Source organism: Bombus huntii, chromosome 11 (assembly GCF_024542735.1).
Source record: "Bombus huntii isolate Logan2020A chromosome 11, iyBomHunt1.1, whole genome shotgun sequence".
Classification (NCBI taxonomy): Eukaryota; Metazoa; Arthropoda; class Insecta; order Hymenoptera; family Apidae; genus Bombus; species Bombus huntii.
Window position 1 is genome coordinate 5237734 of NC_066248.1, and position 20238 is coordinate 5257971.

Below are 20238 nucleotides of genomic sequence, written 5' to 3' on the forward strand. Positions count from 1 at the left end.
TGTTACCGTTACAAAGTGACATAACCGTTTCCGATTTCTATCGCGTTAAGTTGCCTGTAGTTTTAAATAAAACTAAAAAAGAAAAAAACCAGCGTAAATATTCATTTAAAAAAAGGAAAAAAAAAGAGATTCTACCTGCATGGCGACCGTTAGATTATTTACACGCACAGAAAAATGGCTCTCAGAGAGTATCAATTTATAAGGATTTAAACCGTGAATGGTTTCGAATTGCTTAATCCACGAGGTTGACATTCTAGCCCTCGCCTTAGGCGAACTCGACTTACGGGTGAACGTACGATTGCGGATCCTTGTAAGCGGCGCCATTTGGTACAGTGGTGGTACCGGATGTGCACGTACTCGAGGCCGGATGACTTTGGGTAATCGGCGATGGTAATCGAGACGGTGGTTGTTGAGCGGTTGCCGCCTCCACACGACCACCGTGTGTCGTCGTTCCACCCCCGTTCTCATTATGCGCCAATGTATCAGCGAAATATCTACCATGAAATAATTAGTCGTGCAATTGCAGCGTAAAAATATGGTACACAATGGGATGAGAATTTGGTCGTACGACTGAAAATTGCGAGATATTCCGTGCTAATAAAATTAGATATCATAAGCTACGATTTTTATGAGGTATCAGAATACCGGAATAGTCGCTTGTTTCGTACAAAAGTTCACAAATTTAGAAGCGTAGAAATTTTTCTTTTATTTTATATTGCTGTGGATTAACAGAGGTCCTATGATGGAAGGATCGCAGGAATTTATCGGACGTTTGCATCTTCCAACGTATCTAAGGAAATGAATTATGCGCTATAGGTCATTATCCAATCATACTCTTGTCTTATTAATTATAGGTTTATTTCAAGTAAATTGTTTTCCTATGTTAAGGCTCGATATACGAAGCGGATACTCTGCTCGAAAAGAATGATTGGAACTTAACGAATCGATCGATATCGACGGCTGCAATAATTATCATCGATAAACGAATGATAATAACAAATTACTCGATGTTTCAATGTATTCTTATCGATATTAGCGTTTGTCTGCTGTCGAGAGAAAACTGGATTTTCGGATTTTCCGTTCGAGATTTTTCTACGAATTCCGTTTCCCTGACACGATCTAAACAAGGATTTACATTGAATAATAGATACGATTATGTTGCTCCTCGTAATTATGCAATTATCCTGTCGCGATTTCAGATCCACGAATCCTTGAAACTTGTACCAATTACCATTGAATATTTTCTTCTTGGCTCAAGAACAATTACGTTCTCCTTTTTTATGCATTCCTTACTAACAGTTTATTGGAAAGAATTTTATCTCCCGTTCGTGGCGATCAGTAAACAGTATCGTGACGTTGATATTATAACATCGTTTACCAAAGCTAAATCTAACGTCTTTTCTTAATTCCTCGCTCTTCAGATTCTCAATTTAATCCAAATTTTACGTCTGCAATAGAAGCTCATAAAAATTGTACTCGATAGCCTGTTACCAAGCGTCTTGGAGTCCTACACAAATCCTTCAACTTCTTCAACTTTCTACAGAATCATGCACGCAACGTAGGACTTACGTTGGACGATTTCTAGCTGTTTTAACTCTATTGACTCTTGACACGACAGGGATCGCTCTTAAACAGTTGACATTCGATTAATTTTCTCAAACAAAATTCCTTTTCGACCAGTCACTTGATTCGCAATTTGCTGTCTCTCTAAATTTCCAAAGCGACAAATGTTCGAAATTTCCTCCGGAATCATCTACGTTAGACAATTGCCAGCTGTTTCGATCGACCCTCGACGCAACAGAGATCACGCTTCAAGTTTCATTTTCCCAAACAACCTTTATTTTCCAAGACTCGAAACTTTCGAAATTTCCCCCCCCCCCCAAAAAAAATATACGAAACACCGAACGAAAGCTACGATGGAGCATTTTTCCAGCTATCGTAGTCCCAACCGACCTTACCTCGATTGCCAAATGAATCTTGATTTTGCCAAACGAAATTTATTTCGAGACAACCGCACCATCGAAAGTCGCACAGAATCGCATATGAAACACGGAATGGAAGCTATAATAGACAATTTCCAGCGGTTTTAATCCCATTGACCCGCGGCGCAACAGGGATCAAGGGTGAAGAGCTTCCATTCGGTTGATCCGTGAATGAAATCTGTTTCTGAGATCAGCGCGGGGCCTTTAATGGGACGAGTGCGTTAGGTTGGATTACCAGGCCTAACACGGCAAGCACTGATTCCATCAATTCCGTCCAGCCTGTCTCTGTCATTATATCATTACACCTCTGCGGTCGCTACCACGCGATATCTGTCTGCTTTTTCTACACGCGTGCACGTTCCTATACATACACGATTATTGTGTTCGACGACTGTACTCGACGACTGTTCGTACGTTCGTGTCTATCACACGCGTGCACCATCCTTTTTCTTCTGCACGCGTTTTATGCAGACGTGTACACTGTCGGCCATAAGTTTTCCATTATCTGTTTTTATCGAATGTTTTCAGATGCACCGGATGAAAGTGTCAATTTGCGTGTGGCGTTTGTAAGCTGTGAATACGGCGAGCAGGGGAACGTTGATAAATACGTAAATCGTGAGCAATTTACAGATGGGTATTCGGTGATCGAGTATTTTCGAGTTACCAAGTATATTGTTGTACGTATGCAATAATTTCGAGAAGTAACTTGCTGTAGATCCTTTTACATTTTTCTAGTAATTATTTTACAACTTCCACGTTATTTTATAATTTTCTTGGTATTCGAGCGTAAAGTGTGTACGTATAGTTACGGTATTAGGTGGTCCGAAAAGTTTCTTATAAAGTTTTATAAGGAAATAATGGATGCACGATATTTTTCGTTTTATATTATTTTATCGAAATTGTTGTTCTATCAAAATAAAGATCGCAACGTTCGACAAATTAGGTTTCATGATTGTATAATGATGCATCGTCGTAAAAGACGTGTCTGTAATAGAAAGACACTTTTCGGGCAATCTAATATTTTCTACGAATTATTGGATTTGTTTTACGTAATAATTTGCAAACGCAAATAGTAGGAGATTTCTTATTGCAGTGACTGACGGAAGCGCTCGTACACTTTTCATGGATATATTACGTGTGTGTAATGACACCCAACTGTCATGATCATGTTGGAAAAATTTTAACGCTTCTGGAAATATATACAGAAGTTACAAGTATGTACTTTGCGGAGACAGCAAAACCACTTAAACGTGTAATCATCCACAATGTTAGTAAGTGTCGGTACTTTTGTAATATTTTTCATATGTTTAAAGTAACTATCCATACCGTGTATCTAATTTTTTACTAAATATAACTTTACAACGAACATCCTGCCGCTGTTATATAAATATCCTGCGATATGATAATGTCAGTCGCGTCAGATTACAGTGTTAATAAAATTTCAAAATGTTTAATACAACAGGTGCGATATAAATAATAAAAGCTTGCCGTGACGAAGGTACGAATACTTTTGCGAGCCACTTTCTTCATGAAAAATTTTATTTTGCACCAACACTTACGTATGTAAGTCAGTGATTTCAATATTTTAGAAAATGTATATCTAGTTGCAGTATATTGTAAAAGTTGTAAATATTTAAAAAATTGACAAACAAATGTACAAACAAATTTTCGTTCTTATCGAAGAATTCATGAAAGTCGATGCAAAGAGATTGATAAGTAGAACACACTGACGAATCATGGCAATGGAGATTCTGTTTGCTCAACGTTGTTACACACGAACACGTGTCTCTGTGATGTAGGCGTTAACGATGGCTTCCAGTTCAAGTCAAACGTCGTTGTCGTTAAAACAAAAGAAAAAAAAAAGAGAGAGAAAGACTTAAACTTAAAATCACGCGTTGTCTGATCAAAGTGCGACATTTTCATCGTGTAACAAACGTGGAAAGGAATCTTAGCTAAGCAGAAAACTCAGCTTCTGTTAATTGCAACATCGAAACAATTAACGCGTCGCGTCGGCGTGAAAAGCTTGTTTATCGATTCGTTAAAAACGAATTCGATTCGCAATCTTTTAGCTGTTTATCGTTTCAGTCAGCGTGCGCTTCCAAATTTTTGAAAAATCCGCTACAAAACACGAGATATCCTTCGAACTAGTTAATCAAATGATTAACTTCTAACCGAAAATTAAGCAATTTTTTAAATAAAAAATTTCTATTGCTCTGGATGAATATAAGATAGAAAATAATTGTAAAAAATAATTAGAAGATATAAAAAATTATATCAGAGATAAATACCACTTAGAAGGATAAATATCACTTACGTGGCGGGTTGTTCGCTGTCGCTGTTGATGAAATCTTCCAACTGCGAGAAGTCCAGGGCCTCATTGTCTATGCCTCCGACGAAATCGCCCCGACCTGTGTAAAACGAGAAGAATCCATGTTTCATTCTGCTACCTCACGATTGTTATCTGGCAAAGATCTTATGAGATCGTGATAACGCGAATCCCGTCTAAATATACGTTTTCTCGTGGTGTCTTACGGTATACGATGTGAAAACACAGCACAATAATAGAACGACCAAGTCAATTGGTTTTAGTAGAAAAATTGTCTACGACGTATTAGCCGATCGTTTAATACAATCGAAAACGATAGTGAAACGTTCGTTTGTTGTTATGAAGTATTAAAAAACGAATAACCGTTCCTGCAAGGTTCAAAGTATTTCGAATGCGCGATAAGTAAGAGAAGATGAAAATTAGAGAAGAATTTTCTACAAAATTTCTAATTGCTCTTCTTCTTCTAATACTTATACAGATAAAGATCCCCAAATCCTGGAAATTGTGAAATTTTGCAGACACGTACAGGTATTACGCAATCTCTTTTCGCCGCACGAAGTTATTTTAAAGGCTTGAAATCGACACGTGAATATCCAATTGCTTTGGATCTTGCGTTATAACTCGCTATAACGTTGATAAATCGTTCTCCAAATGAGGGATCCTAATTAACGTGAGTAAATTTTGTCCGAAACATTTTTTCCTATCTCTTGGGATTCCCGAGTTGTGACGCGATATCGTAAAACAGTCGGATTTTCAGGTGTCGATTTCTCCCTTTCACGGTGAATTTAAACAGAAAAAAAAAAAAGAAAAAAGAAGTAATGCAATATCCTGTGCATATTGCCAAAGTTTCATAATTTTTTGAACCGATGGTTTCTTCGATAGAAAATTAGATCTTCGAATATAATCGCGAATAGAGGCGAGAAACGACACGTATCCTGGTTTACGTATCCGAGTTGTTTCTTGCAGCGAGCTGCGTTTAGGAACAAGGATGCAGGTAATTCAGGTATTCCGTGAGAGAGACATCCGCGTGGGAGTAACGAGGCGTTACAGGTGAGAACAAGCAACGTAGAGGCACGAACATATTTCACCTCGAGGTCTTCTTAAAGGTCTCTCGGCCGAACACACGTTAAGGGATTGATTTCGAAATCATTGGACAATGCAGTCGCTAATTCTGTGTCTCTGTGGAATTCCGTATTTTACTGCGTTTTACCATCAACCTATGTCTTCCTATGTCTTCGCTTTTCTGGCGGATTTGTTATGCGAATCCTTAGAGAAGCTAAACCAATCAACTCCAACGTCGAACAACGATAAGTCGCGAAGTGAACTTCGAAACAACTAATGCTCGTAACGTAGTCGCTAATCTCTACTTTTCAATGATTAACTGCTGTAATTTTATTCTGAACGATTCGCATAGCATTAAATGTTTAACGATAGCTAGATATAACAGAGTTTAGAAATGCAAAAATACAGCATGCAAATAATACGCAAACATATACAGGCTGGTTGGTAACTGGTGGTACAAATGGAAAGGGGGTGATTCTACGCGAAAAAAGAAGTCGAAAATATGGAATAAAAATTTTTCGTTTGAGGCTTTGTTTTCGAGAAAATCGACTTTGAATTTTCGCTCGGTACGCGTACACTTTATCGCGTCTCGTTATAACGGATCTCACTGTAGATCGTTGTCTCGATGGAAAAATTTAAAGAAAAAAAAATCAAAAAAAAATTTTTATTCCCTGTATATTATATTATACAGTCGAAAAAATAGAATAAAAATTTTTTTTTAATTTTTTTTTTCTTTAAATTTTTCCATCGAGACAACGATCTACGGTGACATCAGTTATAACGTACCGCACGCGTACCGAGCGAAAATTCAAAGTCGATTTTCTCGAAAACAAAGCCTCAAACGAAAAATTTTTATTCCATATTTTCGACTTCTTTTTTCACGTAGAATCACCCCCTTTCCGCTTGTACCACCAGTTACCAACCACCCTGTATATAAAATATCCGACGTGAAGTATCTATTAATTATAATTTCTAATAAATAAAGCAGATTTCTATTAAAATTCTATTTCTCTATAAAAAAAAATCGCCTGTACAAAAAGACGTAAGTTTTCGTTTTAAAATCCACGATTTAATGAGAATAGCAAGTAACGTTAAATTTAGAGACGCAGGAACGCACAGTACGCGTATAACATGCAAAACTGTATGAAATATGCGATATAAGTTGCTCGATACGATTTCTAAGTGAAGTAAATTTCTACTGAACTTTTCTTACTCTGTAACAATTCGAATTTCCATTAAAATTCGCAGTCTAGCGATAAGTAACGATACGCGATGTCAGGAATCTTAGGAAACAGCTTATGGATTCTAATGATCGCGGTGCAAGAGAAAGTGCGAGTTCATCGAGTGGGAGAGAATTTCACGGCCAATTAGAGGTGGAAGGCTATGCGGCCGAAGGATCAAAGTGTCAACGTACACGAACATGTACATCGCGGTAGAATCGCACCGGAATTTCTTCGATCGTGTAAATTCCTTCCCCGTAAAATCCTCCATGGTGAACACCACAGCGTTGCTTTCTGATTTACGAGGTTCCACTCGGACGAGAAAAGTCCGATCGACGATCGGTATCGCAGAGAAATCTCGATTTGTAGTTTCACCGTTGAACTACGAAACTTGTACAATAGTTTTGCAAACAAACGTATTTTATTGCCAAGAACGAGTAATTGATAAGTTTTTTTTTCTTTTTGGTCCAAGATCTAACAGAATCTGAAGTTTCAACATTCACGTAAAAAAGAAGATTGAGTTTCAGAAAAATATTGTGCCACCGTTTTCATAGATCCGACGAGGAAGTTTGTGCGTTTTGAGTGATCCATAGGTTGATGGTTAAAAGGAAATAATTTTTACTTGGGGGTTTTATCCAATTTTGCTACACGGAATGCGGTCGAATAACGCGTACAATGCGCGAGGCGATTTCTTCCGAAAAAAAAATAAAAGAAAATATAGATGGAATTCCCGCGGCGCTTAGTTTTCGAGAAAACTGATTTTGGAAGTTTGTCTGATATACGTGAATTTCGCTAGTTACCAATTAGCCGCGAGTAAACGATCAAAAGCGGATTATTCTACGTGCGAAAACGAGTAAAACGCGGGCAATAAAATTTGTTCGTTTAAAGTTCGTCCACGCGTATGATCTTCCAAATTTTCTCTGAAACAGTGAGTTTTATGGGACAATTTTATTCCACGTTTTCAACTTATCTTCTATTCTATTATTTCTATTTTCTCCTATTTAGCCTGGAATTAACCACGTTCAAGTATATTCGATAAATGTTGAAATTCGATTGTCGCGAAAGCTACGTCTCCGACGAACAAATTTTGTTGCGCGTTTTCTCCTTGTTTTTTTATAAGGAATCGCCTGATCACCGTTTGCACGTGTTACTCGCATATCGCGTAGTGTATAAAATATTATGCCGAAACTTGCAGAAAAATGTGTTTAGATAAAAATATCTTATCGAACAGCATAATTTATGCTTGCCGTAATAAGAATCCGTAATTAAGTAGCTTAATTTCAATTCGACGAAATTCGTATAACGTCGAACAATTGTTTTGTAAAATTGTTTCTGGTTCTGAATCTGCTGAAGACTAAAATTAATAATAATGTCAGCCTACTGGGAGGCTGGTAATTACAGAGGAGAATCAGGCCATGTTTCTCGACTGCAAGCGCCTGTGTACGAAGAATACAATGTGATCACGCAGCTTGGCCACACTTAAGCGCTTAAGACTCCATGTCAAGTGTCATAACTCGTGGCTTCCGGTCGGCCATTCATGCTAGGGAGCAAGTGTAAGGGCGCCTTTAAGACTTCGGTTCGAAAATACGCATCGTACGAGCCAACTCGACCCATCAATGAACGTCATCACGTTCGTAACAACGACCCGCCGACAAACATGTTACTCGTTCGTCGAACTGCTCGCTGCACGTCGCTGCCAGCGAGAAATATTGTCAGGCCCTCGATTAAGATTCAGGCGAAAAGAAAAAAGTTCTTGAAAAGTCTGGTGTTTCGAATCGCAGATTTAAAAGTCCTGGAACCTTCGACTTTTCAAAATTTCGAACCTTTGAACTGCCAAATCTTCCCACCTTCGACTCTTCGAGCTCTCAAATCTCCCAATTTTCAAACTCGTAAGGTTTTCGACGTTCAAGCTTGCGAATTTTTCGATTTCCAAACTCGCGAGGTAATTAATTCTCAGATCTTCGAGTGCTAGAATCTGCAATTTCGGGTTTCGTTAGCTGCCTTTAACACGGTTGTACTGGCTGGCGGAGATACGTCGCTTCGAACGCGAAGAAACTCGCAAGGAAAAGGCGAAACGAGACGAGCAAACTCTAAACTCTGGTGCAACGAAGTAATCGATGGAATAATTCTTCTTCTTTGTTCGTTTCCTCGCAGAGATTCGAGGAATAGCATCGGCGCGCTAGTGCAGCTGTATGTCTCACGACGCCTATAAAAATGCAAAGACGGAACAAGGACACGCGTTAAGGCGGACATTAAAACGAGTTTACGTTTTCATGCGAACCTGTTTACGGGCAGCCGCATAACAGTTTCTGGCTACCTCTTCCTCGAAACGTTTCGAAAGCACTGCATCCAGAAACGGTGGTGGAATTCGATTGAAGAGAAACCTGTCGTAATCGATCGAGAATCCGCGACAACGTGTTCTAAACTGCCTTATTTGCATATTTCCTATGCAGATAATAAATTATCGTCGTACATGACGAAACTATTCCGCGTGTCTGATTATCCTTTTAAATAACTCCGCGGTGTTTCTACGTTACGATATAAATAAAGAGAAAGAAGAAGAAAAGAATACGAGGGAATTGGAGCGGAACGGGAGGAAATTAGAAGCTGCTCAAATAGACTGACGTTTTGTAATATGGAAATTCGCGTACGTTCCAGTTTCTCTTCGTCCTGTCTTTATCTTCTTTTTTCTTATTTGGTTGGCTCTTTAGGAGAATCCCAGGTGACCGTCGTCGAAGGTGAAAGAACACACTGGGACGGAAACGCGTGAGAAAAATCGTAATTGGCTCTTCTACTATAAAAAGAACGCTGTCTAAAAGTACATCGATCGCTTTGCATAATCGCGTTACACATTTTCGGGAATTTAGTCCCGATATAGCGGGGCGAACGAAGTGGGAATTTTAAGCGGGCAACTGTTCTTCGACGATCGCCAAGCTTCCGAATTATCGATAATTATTGGACTCTGGATTTTTGCGCGTTGGTGAAAAATTTTGAAGGTTGAACGGTGCATGGAATGCATAAAACACGCAAATATATATGAAATATCGTAAAGTTTAGTATATTTGTTACGATTAAGCTGCGGATGCTCATGGAAATTTATACTTCTAAGAGCACAAGCCGAAGAATGGAACGTGTGTAGTTTATTTCATCTACCGAGTATCCTAACAAATATTACGCTTTCCATGTTTTGCATATTTTTGTATACGCATTCTGTGCACGTTTACGATGTTAAGTTTCCCGCAAACCAATCAACGTTAATATCAACGCAATACAGTTATGATATTTAGTATGCAAGTCAAACGTCTAGATTCTAACTTTTTAAATTATTTATTTATTTATTCGCTTGTGGAAAAATCTCCCATTACAGATCAGAGTTACGATATCTTAGAAATTCTGTTCCCCGTAGCAAAAGTAACGCTATCGTGTAATTACAAAAAAAAAAAAAATAAAACAGCGATATAAGTTTAACAGTTATAGTTTACAACGGGTGGGACGAAAGTTTCGAAGAATTTGACAAATGCAGAAAAAAGTGCACGGTGTTACGTACTTCGTTTGTACACGTTCTATCGAACGAATCGGAGCAAAGCGAGCTAGTTGCGAAGCAGTTTCATGAAAAAAGTGGAGAGGGAGGAAAAGATCTGGAAAGAGTCATCGAAATTATATCGAGAGAGACTTTTTATTTACAGAAAAATCCGCACTCTGATAATTAATCTGTGTCGTAATAATATAAGTTAAACGATACTCTACGTATATCGCATATAATTGCGACTGTACGCGTTTCAAGTAAAAATTCTGTATTCCATAAAAATTCATGCAATATAATTCCGCTTACTCGGCAATGATAATTCCATTTATCGTCGTTCTAAGGAAGAGAACGAATCGAAAATTTCCACGCAAGAAGCGTTCACCATTTTGAAACGGTCAGCCAAGTAATCGCTGGGGGAGTAATATAGGCTGAAGCCAATATAATATACGCGACAGAAATCCGAGGGTTGAATTATACCGGTGGTTGGGTCGTTGCCAACCAATCCCTCCTCGAAGTATCGACCAAACACCGCCCCTGGGCTGCAGCAAGATGGACTTAAATCTGAATATTATTACGACAACCGGCCGTGTATATGTATAGGTAAACAAGTGTGATTTTTGCCGCACAATCGACAACGATAGAACAATGGAAATATTACATTTTTTTCAATTATCTTTGAAACGCGAGAATCTAAAACGCGGTGATTCTACGTAAGTCGATTGTCGATCCGCGGATCTGTAAATGCGAATTGACATTTTTCTGGACGCGAGGATATAGAACTTGACCTAGATTTTATCTATCAAAAAGATTATAACGAGTATTCTACTTTACATATTTTATACGTTCTCGCACTGTGTTATAGCCATTCTTCATAACTTGGCTGTCTTTTTTCCACTTTGACTGTTTGACTGTCGGTCTTGTTCAGTTTCTCGACGTTAAGCGAATCCACCTGAGAAAATATATTCTCATTTTTACGAAGTAAGTCACACTGAACTACGTAATTACCGTTCTATGTTCAATTTTGCGTTTTCGATACGTAAAAACCTCACGGTCTATCGACTGCCCTCTTTTCTTTCTCTTTTTTTTTTTCTTCTTTTACACCAAGGTATACCGAAAAGTAGATTAAACTGTCAATGATCTACCTTTTCGTCTCTTCTTAACGTCCCATTAATTTATTTCGAGAGAGTAGAGGATAGAAAAAAAGCGTAGGAAAAAGCGTAGAAACGAACAGGTTATATTTAGAATGGGCAGGAAGGCGAAGAAAAAGGAAAAAAGCGTTTGTGAAATTGCGAGGAGAATATTTTTCGATTCAACTAGAGGCAGAAGCGAAGAAAAGGTAGGAGAAGACGGGATGCGAAAGTGAGAAACGAAGACGGACGTTCGCGTTTGTCCGCGAGACAATTTCATTGTCCGCGCAAAATCGTCGTGCCAGGATGAATAACTTTCTAAGATAAGAAAAAAAGATTGTCTTTTTTCCACGGTGAGCGCCAATGGCGGCGTGTACACCATCGGGCAAGTTCGGAGTTTCACCGAGTTTCTGCCTTTTGCGTAATAATTACATTGTTATTAGGAACAAAGCAAGAGGAAGTCGTTAGGCGACTCGAAACAGCGGTGATTATACATTAAATCGGCCGGCTTAAAAGGTAAAAATCGCTGTATTATTAAAGATCGTTCCTCGGACCTTAGCAACATTTTCCTTTTTACCACTTTTCCAGAATCGAGTGAAAAATATTATTAGGACGATCGCGAATCGAATTTGAATTTCCTACGCCTCTTTAATTCACCAAGCTTCGTACGCGATCGATCTGAATCGGAAATTGTGGAAATTTATTCTCAAAAAATTGTTCCATTTTGTCTGTGTTAACTGACCGATGTTTTTACAAAACAGAAAGAAAAATTTGTTTAGTCAACAGTGGAGAATCGATTTGAATTTTTCCGTCGTTTTAATTCATCGAATTCTTTGATTAATAATTCTTCGATCAATGAATCGAAGATTATTCTCGAAGAATTTTCAACGTTGTCCGTTTCGAGCTTCGTATATTTCGGATAACAGAAAGAACAATTCCATGTGAAGTAATGGAAAGCGGAATCGTAGTTTCGGAAGCAAACGGAAGTTCTTATCGTTCTGACCATCGCAACTCCACGAAATCATCCGAATTGAAGCTCGTTCCAAACAATGTAATTAACGTGGATTCCATTAACAGTGTTACGTGTTTACGTAAGTTCGTGCGCGAACAGGCTCGAATTCACGTTTCGATGGACCAACGGGCAACCTTGACTGAACGATTTCGAATCCCATCTTTTCCAATCGAACATCGATCTTGTCGGAACGTTCACGGCTACCGTTTTCTAGGTCAAGGGTGTATCCTTCCAGCACGTGTTTAACATTTAATGGGCAAAAATTCAGAGCGCTACAAACGGGATGTTCCATCCGATAGACGCGCACCGATAAAATATCTTTAAGACGCGTCAAAGGATGAAGACTAACTGATTTGTTACATTTGTTCGTTTAAGCAGCATAGAAAGAATTGAAAAATGAATTTTCAAATAAACTTGCGAACTCTGACAAATTTTTTCATTACGTTCATTTAAAGAATTTCACGAATATTTCAAGAAAACCTGTTCGACGATAAGTTGAGCATTCGAGCCTGATCATAATTTCGAAAATTGTAAACACTCGGTCAGAGGTATTTAATGACAGTTAAAGAACTTAGTTAAGCAAGCTTACTTTATATTCTCGATAGGTGCAATGTATCTAAAACGCGACGTCGTTATACCTCTTATCTGTGCAGTTGCGTCAGTGCTGGTACCAATGATTGCTCGGTGATCACGAAACGAGAACTAATCGCGCGCAGAAAATTCTTGCGCCGGATAAAAGCGGTAAAATTTAAGCGTGTTCACGAACGAGACGTAATCGACACGTGGCGGTGTGTATACGTGAGATTTGATATTACCGAAGGCGACACGTGTTCCATACCGACGACGTAATCATTTGCACGTGTAGCTTTCGTGTGGTGAACAGGATTTGCCACGAAAATTTATTATTCTCGCTTCCAGCAATATCGATTAATTGTGTTTCAAACTGTGCTGTTGCACGATAAGAAAAAGCAGATGCTCGTTCCTCAGAAACACACTGAAATGTTGCGTAACGATCAAGAGACAGCATGTGAAAATAATCGTTGTAGGAGGTGTACGTTTCTAAGTGAAATCAACAGAAGACAACTTATTATATTAATCCGGCTGCAATCATCGAATTTTTATACCTCGTTCGTCCTCTCGTTTTAACCAGCAAAGGCGGTTTATAACGTTACAAGATCTTTGACGTGAAATTGAAACCAGAAATCGCGCGTGTCGACAAGAATTTTGTTTCGATATTTTTCGACGTTGACAACAGTATAAATTGAATCGAAAATGATTAAAAAAACGTTGAATAATACCGCGATGGTTGCTTGTATGTCAAGAATTAACGAAATTCTTTGTCGTGTTTTTAGAGAAGTTCGATGACTACGAATATTCGGAATACAAGTTAAAAGGTAGGGATAATGAGCAATTAAGGAAATATATAAATAGATAATGTTGTTATTGACCGTCGTAATGTTAAGCAACGTTATATAGAAAGATAGTTTCTTCCTTGAAACTACTCCTTCTCTTCTTGCTTGATAGATTTCTCGTAACTTTGCATTCAGGAGACTTTAGCAAACACGAATGTGAGAATAAGAACGAAAGTATGGTTCGTTCGAGCATTTTATTTTTATTCGGTGTGACGCAAAACAGGAAGTTTCATATGTAAATGCTTCTGTTGGTCAATAACCTGCAGGGTTCAAGAATAGAAAAGACACGATTTTAATTGCGACTCTCCGGGCATAAAAATGGACAGACTCTCGTCCGGTTCGATCGATCGAGCCCGAAACGATGCAAAACGATTCGTGCACCGACACCGTCGACTTTCTCCGACAGTGCAAATAGAAATGCGCTGTAAACCGTTCGAGCCGTGTCGCCTCTATGAAAATTAGCTCACTTTCGTTCGGCATCGTAAAAAGTTCGTCCGCTGTCTACGAAACTGATAATCATACTAATTACCTGCAACAAAAATGCACGGCAATGATCCGAATAAAATATAACTTACAGAGTACTAAAATGTTCTCTCAGACGGAACGTTTTTTTTCTTTTCTAATATTCGAGATATCGTCTAATAAAATACTTCCCCCGGCTCTTTTTATTTTACATAAAAAATTTCCTAGAAGTATTTAACAAAAGAACAAACTAAGGACTTTCTAATAGTTTTTAGATGTGCAACGAAAGAACCTGACTGAAACGTTGTCGTTGTTTTCGCGAAAAGAATATCCAAACTTCTAACAGTGACTCTTCGATTTTCTTCAGCGGAATATTTCGTATAATTTGTAATCTCTTCGAACGAAAGAACTGCGAATATTTTGCATTCCTTCGATTAAAATATTCTAGAAATTGCAATGGTAGAATTACGAGATCTACTGCGTTTGTCGAGTTATCGAAATTACAGCGATCACCTGTCGCTGGAACTAATTTTCCACGGAATCGCTTCTCAACCAACTGACCCGTGAGACTCGGCCTCTGATACTCGTAGCCGCTTGCAGAACCGGAAGAACGCTTAAACGGAGGAAGTTAATCGAGCCGAATCGACGATTTCACCCCCTTAATCGTCGGGGCAGCTGCCGAACTCACTGTGTTACCGCTTAAACGATCGGGCAACGCAAGCTTCGACGCAACTTTTTTCACGGCAATTACAGGGTCACGGAGGGATGAACCGGCCACCGACAGGTGTTGAACCCCACGAGGGCACGCAATCCCAGCGATTTTCACCGGATAAACGCGGCACACGTTTAGTTCGATGCTCGATAATAGGTGTCGAAAGAACGTCACGTGGCTATTAACTGGGGTTCACGAGGGCTAATTTACCGAGACATCGATGCATCCTAAGCTTCGTCGCTCGATCAGTGTACCGAGTAAACATCGTATAACTGTAATTCCCGAAAATTCTATAATTTCGTGTGGCGGAATCTCTGTACCGAGGACTCTTATCGAGTAGCTGTTTAATTGGAGAAAGAACATGACGTGACGACTAGAAAGGTCCACGGGAGACAATTCAGGATGACGTCGATGGGTCCTCGGCTTGGTCACTCGACTAATGTACAGAAACATCGAATAAACGTTGTACAGCTGTGAATTGGCGAAAATTGCACGATTTTGTGCAATAGACAATCTCTGTACCGAGGACTCTTATCGAGTAGCTGTTTAATTGGAGAAAGAACATGATGTGGCGATTAGAGAGGTTTATAAATGGTAATTCAGGATGGCGTCGATGAAACCTAAGTGCAATCAGTGTATAAAGATATCGGATGAAGGTGATGTAGTTGTAAAGCAAAAATTATGCAACTTTGTATAATAGAATATCTGTTGCGAGACTCTCGTCGAACAATTATTTAATTAGAAACAGAATGTCGAGTGACATTTTTGGACGAAGTTGGCAAGGAGTAATTCACCGGAGTATGCGGTTGGCTATGAAATAAACATCGCGTAACTGTGAACTTGCGAAACTTGTTAAAATAATCTTACATAATGGAATCTCTGTGTCGATGCTTTTTGTCGAATAACCGTTGAATTGAACTCGTTAAACTCGTATGTCTATTCATAGATGTATAATGATAGAGTTTTATAGTAACGGTACGCGAGATGTTACTTTATTTTCCTTCCTCTGAATGATCTCTTCTTTCGCTTCGTTATAAATGGGAAGATTGTTGAAACTAAATCGAAGTGTTAATTTAGGCTCTTAGAACGGCGAAAGAGATTTAGAAGGAATTACGATGATTCGTTAGCAAGATAACGTTCCTTTCATCCCGCGATGAAACGGCACTTTTATAAGTTAATGTATAGTTTCTCTTTTAGGTAGATTCTTTTATTTCCTTGTTTTATGGGCGCAATGTTATCGAGCGTAATATGAAACGAAAAGCAAATTAATTCCAGTTGCCCGAATTGTACGTGCAATTTCTCTCAATTTCAATTTTTTTTTTCTTTTTTTTTTTAAATAACTTGGAAATCACTCGAGTCGAAATAAGAAATGTAAATTAACGACTTCATGGTACAAATCGTTCGATTCGATAGAAAAATATTGCTCTTCCGCTATTACCGGTATTATTGGTTAGAAAACGACTATTGCATGTTACAATTCATTTTCAGTGACTTCGAGCGATATTACTTCCCGGAAGTTTCCGGCGAACGAAGATAGCCAAAGCGCACGGATCTATGGATCGCCATTACGATAACAATAAAAAGCGTTTCATTAATAATCGGAGAAAGTCGTAGTCGCACGTTTCTCCATTGTTTCGCTACGGTATAGTTGGTCCCTCTAGAACAGACTTTGACTAATGGAAAACACGAACACAATTACAATTACGCCATTTTACATGCATCTAATGATAAACTTACGACATAAATAATTACTTCGATTCCCTAATTACCTTTCTTTTTAACCCGTATGTATCATTGTTACATTCAATTCACGCTTTTATGATCCCTTTTATTTACGATTTCTAATCAGATTCACGAGAGCAAACCATTGTCTAGCACGAGCTGCATTCGAAGATTTTAATATCAGATTGGGATAAAAGTTCGTTTGCTTCCTTGAACGACTGTTTATTACAAATGAAATCGTATTGTATGCATTTTTAACCCGTTAATTGGAAAAGATGAATTAACTCGATATCCAAGATTTATTCAAACGATTTCAAAGTCGATAGCGATATCTTTTATTTGCTCGATAGTTGCTGCCAGCTTTTAAACTGTATCGTTCCACAAAATACCCTGCACTTTTATTTCAACCACGTTTCTTACGTTTGTTAATTAATAATAGTTGGTTATTTAACAATAATAAATATCTTAATAGATCGAGGAACATTTCGAGAGGGAACATTACACCGCTTTCGTTTCTATCGGCAAAGAAAAAGAAAAAATATGGTAAATGGCATAAGAGCATGCTTCACCAAAACGCACCGTGACTACCGAAGTTTGCCATTCGATTTGGTGCGAAACTCGATGAGACATTCGACGTGGTTACATAACGCGATACGTGCAAACAATACGACGATCTCGTAAAACCGTGATTTAACAGGAAGCTATAACAATGAACATCATAAAACTCACCTGTCTTATAAAAAAAAAAAAAAAAACACACGAAAACAAATAAAGCACAAGACAAGAATAAAATACCACGTTATAACATGAAAACTGGAGGGGAAGAACACGCAAAATCGCGTTTCCCATTTCATGCAAGCCAGCCGGTTTTAAATATTATCTTGTTAAAATTCTCATTTTATTTAATTTTCTTATCGCTTTGGTAAAATGTTGCTCGACGCGATATCGAAATGTCGAAGATGTTAAAATATTACTTGTCTTAGCGATTATATCTTCTGCTGGATCTAACAGGCTATTCCATTCGAACTATTTGAAATTCGAAATATTCCTTCGTAGCGATAACGCGACTCTAAAGTCAACAAACCGCCATTCTAAAATGGAAAAGCATAATACCCGTTGCCACCTGCTCTGATATTTAATAACCGGTCGAGCGACGTGTTCCCGTTTCCAAGAAATTTTTCCCAAATTTAAACTACCGGTTCTGCCGGCCTCGATTTGCTCGCGGATATTTTTTCACATTTTTCCGCCAGTCGAAATTACCTGCAACGGGCAATAATCGACGAGCGCCGGCTTGATTAATTCCAGAATCCTCGTGATGCTCGGGCTGATGGTGGCTCCGTGGGTTTTGAACGGGATCGGCCGTCTGGTGCTGCAGGGTCCATGGAAATTCCATGATTGGACCGATTTCGAGGGAACTCGATCACACTCGGAGGAATGTCTGGCAGAAAATCACGACAGCACTCGCACCACTACATAACTGCGCTTCGAAAGTCGCAATTGGTCGTTGGAAATCCGTGGAACCACTCCGATCTTTCCATGTTAACGAAAAATGTGCCTCGTTACGAAAAGAAGGAAGAATGGATATTTATCCGAATACTCGAGTCCTTGAATTCTTAAATTTGTTAATCCTCAGAGTCTTAATTAAATCTTTTTAATTTTTAATCAATTTTCACCCGCCACAGCGATCGGTATATCGCGCGTTCTCGGTGTCCGACTCTCGATTGCTCCCTCGAGTTCTTCCCTTGAAATGTTCGAAGGTCCGGATGAAGTTTAAAATTCACTATCGAGGAATGTTGAAGAAGTCCGTGCGGTAAAATTGTCACGAACACGTGAGAATCGCGCAGGATCGCTGGATCGATGACGTTCTCGATAACGATCGTGATGGACTGACCGGGGATGGATATTTGGAATCGAAACGAGACGATGGTGGTACGCGGCCCTTGCTTTCTCGTGGGGAAACAAAACGGCATTATCGTGGCCCTCTTGGTATCGACGAGGGTCGTTCGTACCACCACCATGTTACCAAACGTAGTGGGGGTTTCTACGGGCGATCGGAGGGCGGCGCTTACCAGCAGCCTTCGAGACGCAAGGGGTTGTTTCGTGCAAGCCCCTCGTCCGCATGAAAATGCCCCAGAATCTCCTTGTCCTCGTAGATGGTCGTGTTGTTGTAAATTGGTTAAATTACTGGCTGGTCTTCAGGGTCTGTCCGACTATGAAACTCAACTTTTTGATTTATGCATTTGTGTTTATAGTACTTCGCTTCGAATCGTTAATAACAGAGTTAGCATAGTTAATTCGCTACCTATGTCGTTGTTAATAATTCGTTGTTAGAATGGAATTAATTAATATCTAGCAAGAGAAAGTATTTCCGAAGAATCAAAACGAAAGACACGTTTATCGTTTGTTTGAAGAGCAAGATTTGAAAATGATCGATCTCGAATCGTTTCATACTCTCGTATTCAGCGTTCATAAAATTTCTTCGACACTCGCAGCACCGGCCAAACCTCATAAATATTCCGATCATATTTACTTATTTTTCTCAACGACTCTATGAAGTGTCTGAAGCAAAAACTCCTCTTCGAACGAGGCTACAAGATGCGTTCGAAGACACTGCGTCTTCCATTTGTACATCGAATTGACTCGTAAGGAAAACGTAGTAACAATCCATAAAAATAAACGAACGATCGTGAGCGAACTATAAATAATCGGGTGAGGTGGCTTGATTATCTGCAAAAGCGTCGTAAATCCTATCGAACGAGACGCGCGTTGAAAAGTGGCTGTACGTTAGAAACCGCTAAACCCTCTAAGTCAGAAGATTCGGAAGGAAGGAACGACGTCTTCATCGAACGATTAACATCGAATCATTTGCCCAAACGTTTACGATCGCTCCGATTCCACTTGGCTTCTTTATTGCGTCGTTCGACCACCATACTTGTAGCGTAATAGCGTTCTACCCCTGAACAAGGAGGGCGGTGCTTCCGCGGATCTTCGAATCAATGAGGGTAACTTTGCACGATCCCTAAAGACACTGAATTTCATGGATATCCTAATAAAAGACTGTTCAACTATTGTTGTTTGTTCGTAAAACTAATCATTGTACACTTCCGTATTTCGTCTTCTATTTTTCGATTTAATATACGTCGCGAAAAGTTACAACGTCTGCGATTGAGTATCTGTTGTAGTTGACGTTAGAACTATCAAGATTTGTTGTACTTACAATTGATAAAAATGTGTAGATATTTTTCGACGAGTTTTTCATGCGAATTAACGTTGGAAGATGTATCGAGATTTTCAGTATTTGCGATAATTAAAAATACGCAGGTGCTTGTAAAGAAACGTCTGCATATCAGCTTTTTCTTTATTTTTCAATTATCCAAGTTATGCAGGTGCTGTTACGCAAAAGGAAAAAAATAATGCAATTGGGGAATAACAAAAAATTAAATTAGTCGACTGTTATTAAGATAAAAAAACGTAATTATACGGAAGCCTGCATTTCATTGATGATATCTTTAATTACTTGAAATAATTATGATATTGAAGATCATTGCGACGTTAATGAGGATTAGTCACGAGAGGAAGGACATTCTAAAAATTCGTAGGATATAAATTTTGATCGTCTAAAATACGCGAATCGATAAACAGAAGGAGAAACTACGAGAAGGTATCGCAAGAGGG

At 38.8% G+C, this 20238-nt stretch overlaps 1 protein-coding gene across 6 annotated transcripts in view; it reads right to left on the minus strand.

Moving 5' to 3' along the window:
- The window catches only part of LOC126871416 (myelin regulatory factor-like protein), a 69021-nt gene that overhangs the window by 10850 nt on the left and 37933 nt on the right, over positions 1-20238 (minus strand). For 4 of the 6 annotated variants that reach the window (XR_007691646.1, XM_050630204.1, XM_050630203.1 and 1 more), the window contains exons 2-3: positions 4297-4390; positions 285-494 (exon numbers count right to left, since the gene is read on the minus strand). Coding sequence is in view for 5 of the 6 variants with exons in the window: in XM_050630204.1 (XP_050486161.1) it covers positions 285-494; positions 4297-4390 (304 nt within the window). In the remaining variant the exon portion in view is untranslated. Of the gene's footprint in view, positions 1-284; positions 495-1958; positions 2207-4296; positions 4391-20238 lie in introns of those variants that run through there. The other 2 variants (XM_050630206.1, XM_050630207.1) reach the window with 2 other exon arrangements.